Below are 10,914 nucleotides of genomic sequence, written 5' to 3' on the forward strand. Positions count from 1 at the left end.
ACTTTTTAAAATTTTTTTTTAAAAAAAAAAAAAAAAAAAAAAAAAAAGAGAGAGAAAAATGGTGATCAGACGTCAGCAAAACGAGACAGAGTTTAGCGACGAGCGACGGGTAAAATAGCTGGATTAACCGAGAAAGGCAATTAGGGTTGCGTTTAACAAAAAGTAGAGCATCTTCCTTTTGAATCGTGTCAGCCGCAAGCTAACCGTTATTCGTGCGCGTTACTGGAACGTACGAACCGTGAAACGAGGCGCGGAAGGAAATCGTTTCGAGCGCAATTCACGTACCGGCCCGTGGTATTCGAGGCTTTTCAACCAGCACGCAACCTCGTGTCACAAAGTTGTTTAAAAAATGCACGCGGTTGATCACCGTGTACCATAGACGGAACGTAAATACAAATCGTGTTCGTGACAGGAGCGCGCACTGGAAGAAGCGATCGTAACTTAATGACAGCGTTCCTCTTTATCCTTTTTTCGGTGGCTCGCGATAATTAAGTGTATCGCCGAGCCTTTTGTCCTTTTCGTCGCATTAATTGCGGTTCTCGTTTCCTACCCTGGAGACACGCGTTGCTGGATATCCTTCCGGCCACCGCGGGGATCCTTTCTCCGTCTCGTCCCTTGTCCCTCGTTTTCCCTTTGTACTCTTTGGAACGTGCTAACGATCCTCTCTGAATTCCAAGTCTGGTTAATTCGTTCCTTTTTTCCAAGAACTTTCTTAGACTCTCGCTTAGTCCTCCGAACCTCGTACGCAAAGTACGATCCAACGTTAACGAACATGATCGTAGCGGCGGTTTTTCGCGGCTTTCTCCGCCGGCGCTTCCGCAACTGGGTGAAACGGGAGACAGAGAGGCCCAGAGGAGCGGAAAGAGACGAGCAAGCAGAGAGAGCGAATCCGGAGTCACACGGCAATTTGGCGACATCCGCCATAGGCCGCACTTGTACGCGATCCAATTTAAAGTCACGAAGCCGTACGAGCCCGGCCATTCTTTCATTCGTACGCGTAATACGTGTACACGTTCATCCATTCATTGCTTTTGGCTACGCTGGTAACGTCCGAATAGCGGAGCAACAGCCTACAGAAGAGAGGAGAACGAGAAAGGGAGACGAAGGACCTGACTTTGTTTTTATTTGCCGTTTACCGTCTCTTTACTAGCCAGCCAGTGAACAGGCACCCCGGGGACGGCAGCGGAAGTACTTTCATTGTGCCAGGGGACCGGCGTCCCTTTATTTTCGTCTCCGATGTTCGCCTATGTTAATAAACGTTCGACGATGCTCCCCGACGAACTTTAAATTTGTGGCGCAACCAACGCGAGAATTATCATCGTTCGGACTTAAGGTTGCAGAACTATTTAAAAGAAATTAGAGTTGGGAGAAGAGTCACGGAAATACGAATTTCTTCTCACGAATCGTTCGAATTAGGACTGTTCTCCGATCGAACTACGAGACTGAATACTGGACCGATTTATAAATCTGTTTGACGCAGGATGGAAATATTTTCGTTCGCTTACCTGGTCGATCTTGCATCGTATGCCACATCCCACCTCCGAGCTCGAGTCGTCCGTTCGATTCTGAAACGAACAAAGGAAAGTTCAATCGACTGCTGCCGTTGCAAGTTGGTAACCTTAGTTAAAACATTTTACTCGTCGTTTTCTTTTTTTTCATTTTTCAACAGACGTACGTTAAAATATGTCTTTAATTCTGCGTGTTTTTTATTTTTTACGTGATTATACGAGCTGTTACGAGTTAATGGCCAAATATTTCAAGTCACACGGGACACCCTAATTAAGGAGGACAATATTCTCATAATGACTCTTAACGTAATATGCAAAATATTTCGCAGTTGTCGACAGATCGCGATGATTTAAATTCATGGACAAACAGGTGATACACGATATATTTGAATAAATACGATCGTCCAGTCGACCAGGTACGCATAGAAACTAGTTGATTCTCAAAAATTCCCATAGTGGCACGCTTGGCTTCACACCCTTGTTATCGGCGCTGGAATTGTTCGCCACCCTCGATCTAGTAGATTCGACGAGCGCGTTACACCCTTCTTTCCTCGCTTTCTTTTTTTTTACGATTTGCTTTCGTTTCCATTAAAAACCGGACGCGCACCTGTATACCGGAAACGCGTAACGTACAGGTGCAAAAGGTGTAACAAGCGCGCTTATCCGAAACGGTAGCAGAGACCTGAGACTTGGCACGATCGTTCGGCGATTCATTCGCGACGGACTAGGCATAGCGGGGGTGTCAATTGAACCGGATGAAACAATTTACTATCTTTTAAAGCTGGCAAGCGATTCAATTTATTTTCTACGGCCCCTGCACGCTACGCGGCTCTACCGTTACCGCCGTTCGAATCGCAATTTTTTCGCCATACATCGGCGTGTGCATGAAATTTCCAATGAGAACAACACCTCGAACGATACCGTTCTTTGCGAGTAAACCAAACGAAAAATTTGCGATCGAACGTCCTTATTGCAGCAATCGGATTGGAAACTTAAATATACGTACACCTCGTATACAATTACGTTTTTCTGGTAAATATCTTCGCAACAGTAGACTGAAAATGTATATACGAAGAAGGTTTTTGAATCGGCGCTTACCGATTTACGTAAAGAAATATTAGCCGTGAACGGTTGTTCTCTGTTTTCCCATCGGAGCAACAAAAAGCGCGAAGAGTGACGAGTCGTTCGATAAGAAATGCCAGACTGATGCGATGGTGCAGTGTTTTCGCGACTATCGCCTCTCGGCGTGGATGTATCAATTTTACGATGAATTTTTTTCTTTCTCTCTCTTCTTTCCATTGTCGAGGAATCTCGTTGTTCGTTCCTTGCCTCGACACGATGCTCGTTTAACTTTGCACCCGATTAATCAACCCGCCTAGACTACAACACCGTATGAGAGTAAATACCCTTGAGACATGTAACCATTCCTCCTCGCTAGAATATTCGCGCCAATTGTTCCTTTCGGTGATCGAAATCCGTGCTTTCGATTTTTCCTTCGCAACTTTTCTCAAGTTTTCACAGATAATTTTCTTCTTCGATTATTCGAACAATCGTTAGCAATTATCGCGTCAGGAGATTCTAAACGATCACTCCTTTTTATTGCGACGCCTTTATCCCAACTTCCTGTTGCCACTAAAAGGTACAACGAGTCTTGTCATCCTCTGAACGGAAATCAGCCGGTAAAGAGCAATTTTATCTGATCTGAGGTAATCGTCTAATGTATACCTGCTCGTCCTTCCGCACGTCCTTCCGTTAAGCCAAGTCCAACATCTTCGTCACGCCTGAAAGCGTTCGCCAACTGTTGCATCCCGCCTCCAACGGTCTTCGACGTTGATGACTGGGTCTAATGACCGGCTACCGCGTGTCTTGTTTTCAGTTCGATGCACGCGAGACTCCCGCGGCAAGACGATTTTTACCAAATCTTCCTTTCAAGGTCCTCGTCGAACGTGATCGTCTTAACGCGAACTCCGTACTTGCGCGTCCACCTTGTATTAATCGTTTCTTACGTGCATTACGTAAACGTTACCACGTTCGATGTTCGTGACTTATTTTTCCTTTTCATAAGAGAGGCAAACCAGAGACGATTCGCGTAGACGGACTAAGCCAGACGTTGCTTCATGGAACGATATCTCGCGTATTTTCCAAATTATCGTAGAAACAACGTGTTCTAGGATTCCATAGACTCTCCTTTTGAAGTTATCACGAGTAAAATTTCAGACCGTGTGAATCTTCTCTGATAACGCTATCGAAAATTTATTATTTGCAACAGCTGCAAACAACGATCTTTCTACTCTTCGTCTGCTATCGAATAATAAAAAAAAAAAATTTAATTCCACCTGGCTAATTTCACTAAGCTCTTAATTTGAAGATGAGACGCTGCAGCAAACTTTCAACGATAATCAGGTGGGATCTATGGCAAACTGATGAAAAATGCATCGCGATCTATCTTAGACATCTAGAAATAGTACAACTCACGGGGCTTTGACACGCTCAAAGCGTCCCAGGGTGTTTCGAAGGCAAAGGGTATCAGGTTTTTTTTCGTGCGGTCACGAACAAGCTACGGTCGCACGGTATTGAATATACACCGGACGGTGTCCACTCGGATGGAACATCTACCTTTGAAGTCTGAGGTTTGTCTTTGGCAAACACCTTAACGGTGTGCCTTTCTCTTTCTCTCTCTCTCTCTCTCCTTTCTACATCCCTTTCGGCGTCCGTTTGAAAAGCAACGCAATCGGCGTTTCCAACGTTTGACCGCGCAAACGTTGCACTTCGTCCACGAACCACGTCAATTATTCTCGCGTTACTCGACGAATTAAAAAGATACGCATCACCTCGCGTGGTTCACTTTGTGCTCGTTAGCCATCGAAAGCAGGAAACGTTTTTCACCGCGGTTATTTACCATGGAAAACCGTTTCCACTTCATATTATCGAGCGTAGCGATTGATATTTCTTCAGATTCCTATGTCTTATCGGCAGATCGCGAATTCTCACGCATTTATAGGGAATTTTAATCTAAAGGCGCAAGGTTGCGCGCGTAATAATTAAAAATATATGAAATATCTCGTTGTAATATTAAATGGGTGCTTAAGTTTCATTTTCGTGCGTTCGTAGAAATATAAGTGCGCAGAAAAATACACAGTTTATTCGTAAGTTTGGCACGAAGAGTAGATCGAAGATTTTCTAACTCGCAACTGATAAGACAAGGTCTATGAAACTTTGGGAATTCTTATTTTTGTATCAACTCGAAAAAATCGCATTGTCCAGTGTCCTGTTATCCAGTGTACTTACGAACATCTTGATAATTGTAATACCGATGTACGTAAAATTCAGAATTTCTGAATATTTCTGTCCACGTGATGAAACGATCACCGTACCAGTCGCACGTTAAGCTACAAAAGAGTCGTCGCTACAAAATTTGAACGTTGTGGTGACTCGTCAGAGACACGTCTAGGCGCTCGGACGCACGGTCGCCATTTAATTTCGTTAATTACTTTCGAGATCATGAGACAAATTAAAAACATTCGCCATCAGCTGCCACCCGTTATGATCTTCCAGCCAGTGTGCACTCTCGACGTATACGTGTGTGTGGAACGTGCATGCCTTTTAATTGATATGACGTCATATAAAGACGCCGAAACTCCGTTTCTCAGGATTTGTTTGCGGCTCGAAGCCGAAGAGTTTAACAGGACCGTTCCTCGAGAAATTTTCCTTGCTAAAAAAAAAGTAATAATATTCTACGAGTTAAAGTCCTTCGATTCGAAATTTTCAACGATTTCGACTGCCCTTATCGATCGTCAAAGAAAATCCCTGACACGAGGGTATCCCTGGTCGTTCGAAAACGATATTCCCCCGAATGCTCGCAATAGATGTGGGCCACTCGCCCGTATGCGTACGTGCTTAACGTCGCATTCAACTCTGAGATAGTCGTAAATCATCCCTCGATCTTGGCCATAGATTTCTTAATATAACTTCGCTTTAATAATTTAAGTTAAAACTTTTAACTGAGAGTATTGAAAGATCCTATGTACAAGCTTCGTAAATATATCTCGTACACGAAGTGTGGCGTTTCGAGCCAACGACGACACTGGTGTTCTGAATTATCAGGTTTTCCTTAAGTTCATCCATCGTCCGAACGTTTAAAATTTTTTACCGCAATAAACTTTCGCCTACGATAAATCCTCGACCGATGCAGCCTCGATCTTAACGCATATTTCCTCGATAGATAAAGGTTGTTTTTTCACGAAGAGAAGTCGTCGCATAACATTGATCATCGAACTTCGACTTCGTAACACTATGTTTTTGCTATGTCTTGTTATGTTTGCGTCTTGTTACAATAACAACGACGTAAAAGTAACAGAATTTATAAAAGCCACTAATAAACACGGTAAACATAGAAAACATAGCGAAACAATCTCGAAGGAGCACAAAGCACGAGCCGGTGATCGGTAGAACGATTTGGAATTTCACACGATTATCGGTGGACTTGGAGGTGAACCCTTAGCAAGTTACGAGGCACGCGTTGTAGGTGAGAGGATGTGGCTGGCAGGAAGTTCATTGTGTACGGTTACACATATAATGTTGCACGTGGAACGATCCTGCGGATTCTACGTAGTTTCGTACCGACGACAGATCGGAATTCGTCAGATCGCGCGCTCGATTCGAATCCTTGCACGATCCTTGTACGAATCCGTGAAATTACGTCGTGGTTAAATCGCGTTCCGTGCAGTATGAGATCGCATGTAGGTTAACGCGTGGGCGGAGATCCATTACAAGCACCGTTTAAGTAATTATTTTTCAATTAAGGAGGAAAAATTGAAAAAGTAGCGTCCAGACGAAATTATGGAATTCCAGCTTCTATCGAGCAAACAGTTAGGCGTGTGAAGTAGCAATTGCGCCAATTTACCTGGCTCGTTGTGTCGTTTTATTATCGAGATACTTACACAAGGAGGTTGTTGTATACTTATGTATTATCGTATCTATACTAGGAAAGATGATATACTAAAGAAGATATACCAAAACCATCAAGTATAAATGTATTTGGATCAGAGCGCTGGTGGACCACGACGAAATCACGACATGTCGCAGTTTAGAAAGCTAACCGTCGCTGTTATGCAACCAGTAAGGTCATTCTAAGCATCATCTCGAGATACGATAAGGCAGCCTCACTGCTACTCGTGTTTGGTAAATATCACGAGCGCCATTCGTACGCGATGCATCATAAACACAGATGTTAATCTACACGAATTTTTATTAAGCTTCTCGTATTTTTTTCACCTAAAACTTCCACGTTCGATCGACGACTCTTATCCCTACCTTATCGTTACCCTTCGAGCGTTGCCCTTCGAACTTTGACTTGGTGAAGACGTGAAAAAAGGGAAAAAGAGAAAAAGAAAGAAGGAAAATCAAGAGCAGAACGAAGGGAAGATAAGGGATCGAGAAGTTGATTTCCCAGCCGTGATTTCTTTTATCTGGCACCGGATAATTGAAATGCAACGTTTCCAGAAACCTTTCTACGTCTGACGAGAGAGATATCGACAAACTCAAGCGGGGTCGCATTCACAGACTCGACCGAACCGATCTCTTTTCACGGCAGGATGAAAGTCTGAGAATTCTATTAAGCCGAGGCGAAACGTTCCAAGTCTCGAAGCGGACGGTTCCCGTGGCCCGTGTGAACAAACTCGTCGTAAGAAGTTGGTAATCAGTGTCTTTGGCAATTGGCGTGAACGAAATTGCCAGCAATTATCAATTAAACTCTCCACGAAAGGATCGGTTTAATCATTTCTCCAGACCGCCTTTTGTTCCGTTTATCTCTCCTCATGCATCCTTTCAATCGCCTCAATGTCGCTCTTTGTACGAGCTACAGAGAAGAAAAAGCGGATAGAAAAAGCACGTTTCCGAGTGATCCTTTCGGACGAGCTGAAAGGATCGTCAAACTCGAGCAACCGTAAAGAATTTATACGCGTGTCTCGCGGGTTAACGAACATATCGATCGATGTTTTAACAAAGGTACTACGCTTAGCAGTAGAGGAAAAGAATAGAAAATATAGAAAATACGATTAGAAGCTTCTGTATCTGTTACAACTGGGCTTTCATCCTCGAGATCGTGCTTATGGACTGCGATGATGCGCCGTCGTGTAGTTAAGTTAATTAATGAATGGTACAGTCGGGATGGAGAGTGGACTTAAATTGATACGTCCTTCGTGCGGAGCCATTTTTGTGCTACGCTTGCCTCGCTCCGAGAACTCTTCTCGCGATTCCAACGAATCGACCAGTTTCCTTATCGTCTTTTTTTTTTGTAATTTTACAGCTTTAGCTATTTCGTAAAAATGTAATATCTATCATTTTTTCCAGCATCGATTGCTATATACATGTGTATATATGGATCAAGGAAATTTCGACGATGTAAAAAAAGGTATATATATATGTACGAAGGAATCGCGAGGTGATGACAAACGAACGATAGGCGAGTCACAAATTGAAACAACGAATGAAAATAATCGGTACCCCTTAAGGAAAAGGCTATCGAGTGGGCTGACGCAGCGATCACGAATAGATTTCTCGTTTCATTTCGCGGATACGAACTTTGCGACTGTATTGACCTCTTCGGCATGGAATCACGCGCCATGAAGAATTTCCCAGCGATTGTGATTGTTTATTGCTTAAACGGTCATGCACGCGTACAGTGCACGCGAACTATGAAAGTCTAGAATGGAAAAAAACGGTATTTGCATTTTACGGACGATTTAGAGACCGGATTACATGTCGGAGCGCTTCTTAAAATTCCATTGGCTACGTCTGATCGACCGGCCACGCGACGATCTTCGTCGCTCTTATCTACTGCCACTTTCATAATAAGAATTTGCCATAATATTACGAGTAATCCCGCGAATGTGATAAAGAAGAGGGAGAAGAGATAATGCCATCTTTTTGATTTACTCGCTGTAAGTTTCGTTTTATCGGGCTTGCTGCTATATTATCCTCGGTGCACACAAGGTAAATAGTACGTAAAAGTATTATGTAAACGCCACGTAAACAACCTTACCACATAATTAGAATGCATTTTCAAGCCGTATATGTACATTTGTACCTCTTACTCTCAACCATCCAACGAAACATCCTTTCTAAACGGGCTGAAAGGTTACCAGGTTTGCGATGCAACGAGTCACGCGTTCGAAATAAACGGCCAACGATTCGTCGAGATTCGAAAGTACCAAAGTATGTGAATTTCCGCTCTTTTTATATCTTTCGAATTCGCCGACGAGTTGAGAAATACTCTCGATAAGATGTCACTACGATTTATGCGTATGAAATCGTCAGACCTTGAGAATTCAACTTTTATGTGTAACAGGAAAATTCTACGCATTGATATTCGTAAATAGTTTTATTCTGACCTGATTTAAATCGAGATCCGGGCATTTCGAGGCACATTCTTCTTGCAGGTTGGCTGGAGCAGCTGGATCTTCGAAGTCTTCTGGCAGAAGCGCCGAGACGCTTCCCGCCATCGCCAACACCTTCAGAAATGCACATAATCCCGTTGCTAACATAATATCAACAACCCCCCGGTGAAACGAACCCTCGATCACCCTCCACGGAATTTTCGTAGCAATTTCCTTAACCGTCGATCGTCATTGTTCTCTGGATCCGGACGACCTCCACGACCTTAGAAAAAGCTTCGAAACACGAATCAAGCCTCCTTCCTCCTCATTCTTCCACATCGATCCTCGAACTTGAGGAATCCCAACGTTCTTTCAACGATTATTGTTCTTCGAGCGAAATCTCAACTTTTCACACTAATAGTCGATCTCTTCCATGAAATGTCACACACCAGCACTCTGATCTTGCAAATCTTCAAATCTTCAAATTACCCTTCACTATCCTTCTTATTATTGTTTGTATCGATAATTGACGAAAAACTTCCAAGGCCCCTAATATTGCACATAAATCGTAGTTCCAATACACCCTTTACTATGTCGATCGTATATTCACTATGTTTAAAGCTACCAACATACATTTGCGTGTTCGGTTTAACAATTGTCACTGAAAATATCCACCGATGCAAATGTCAACGACTAAAAATCCGAACGATTTCCATCGTTTTCTTTTGCCGCTGGTAAAAAATTGGATTATCGTCCAGGCACTTCTCGTGTACGAATTCAAAACAAGAGGCTTTCCGGTGATAAAGTAGGATTCCACGCTGTTTCGAATCACCTGTGACGTTTTGAGTCACGAGGCCCTCACTGTAAGAGCCTGACGTGGTTGTTGTTAATGTCTGGCAAGCATAAGAGCAACTGACTCCGAATGGCCACTAGAGAGTCAACTATCCCCCACCATGGCCACCCTTATCTGTTGCACTCTGCTTGACCAATTCCGTACGGTGGTGGTAGGTATACTCCGAACCGAGCAGAGCGAAGCGTGTACACGTGAGGCCACTGTGGTATGCCTGTCGAGTGTCTGAAGACGAACAGAAGGGAGAAACGATCCGAACCTTCGTTCGAGCAGGTCCGACAGACCAATGGTCAATTGACAGATTGACCTGTTCTTACTATCCTCGTAAACTTTCATTCATATATTCGCACGTGCCGCTTTTTGCCGGCTGTCCACGTTGCCATTCAAGACAGGGAAAAGTGAGCACGACGATGAAAAAGTGGTATGACTTTCTTTTTTATCTTGCTAGCGTTAGCGTACATAATAGAACGATTCTAAATTTTTCGAAAGCAAATAAAATGTTTGTTTAGTACGGTTTTAACAGCAAACGAAACGCTCTCTTCGAGTTGCTTTAGTCCTAGCCACTTAACTCTTTAATTATAAGAAAAGAAAATTTTGTTCGATTTGGATTTTGGCAAAATTAAGTAATCAATTAATTACGAACGAATTTCGTGTACTCAGAGGTAACACATTTATGCGTAATAATGTTTATTATATCTTTTAGAATCATGTCGGGACTAAGGAACAATTAAACGTCACACGTATGCGGCAACATCTTTTAAAGGATTATTCCTTGACGCATAGAAAGTATAAAAGAGAATAGTTTCATTTATCGATCAAAGAGAGAATAGAGCGCTAAACGTGCAAACATCGGATTGAATTCAAACTACACATTAGCCGAAGATCACTTCGTTAAGTCAACCATCCTCTTCTGTCGTGTTAGGTTGAGCCGCGTATTACGGTCGGATGGTACAAAGCAAATTCGAAGCCCAGCTTGGAACAAATACCGACTATATTGACGTTTTCACGAGGAATGGCATCCTTTCTAAAAATCTCTGTACACAAACGCTTCGTTTCCACACCCTTAGAAAAGAACGTCTTTTATCGACGATATAACCGAAGGGGATGGTGATGTTAACTCGAAACTCGTTCCACATTTTCATACAAAAAAAAAAAAAAAAAAAAAAAAAAAAATTTTCCT

General features: G+C 42.9%; 1 protein-coding gene and 1 long non-coding RNA gene across 3 annotated transcripts in view; one reads left to right on the forward strand and one right to left on the reverse strand.

Annotated features, from left to right (window-relative positions):
* The window catches only part of LOC100743576 (proto-oncogene tyrosine-protein kinase ROS), a 27,267-nt gene extending 17,597 nt beyond the window's left edge, over positions 1–9,670 (reverse strand). Inside the window, exons 1-2 of one of the 2 annotated variants that reach the window (XM_033324569.1) lie at positions 8,900–9,670; positions 1,506–1,565 (exon numbers count right to left, since the gene is read on the reverse strand). In XM_033324569.1, coding sequence (XP_033180460.1) covers positions 1,506–1,565; positions 8,900–9,052 — 213 coding nt within the window. In that variant the 5' untranslated portion in view covers positions 9,053–9,670. The remainder of the gene's footprint in view (positions 1–1,505; positions 1,566–8,899) is intronic. The other variant, XM_033324568.1, reaches the window with a different exon arrangement.
* A 349-nt stretch (positions 9,671–10,019) lies between these two features.
* The window catches only part of LOC117152509, a 3,587-nt gene continuing 2,692 nt past the window's right edge, over positions 10,020–10,914 (forward strand). Inside the window, exon 1 of the long non-coding RNA XR_004462900.1 lies at positions 10,020–10,155. This is a non-coding gene — a long non-coding RNA (uncharacterized LOC117152509). The remainder of the gene's footprint in view (positions 10,156–10,914) is intronic.

This window comes from Bombus impatiens, unplaced genomic scaffold (assembly GCF_000188095.3).
Source record: "Bombus impatiens unplaced genomic scaffold, BIMP_2.2 scf_4015, whole genome shotgun sequence".
Classification (NCBI taxonomy): domain Eukaryota; kingdom Metazoa; phylum Arthropoda; class Insecta; order Hymenoptera; family Apidae; genus Bombus; species Bombus impatiens.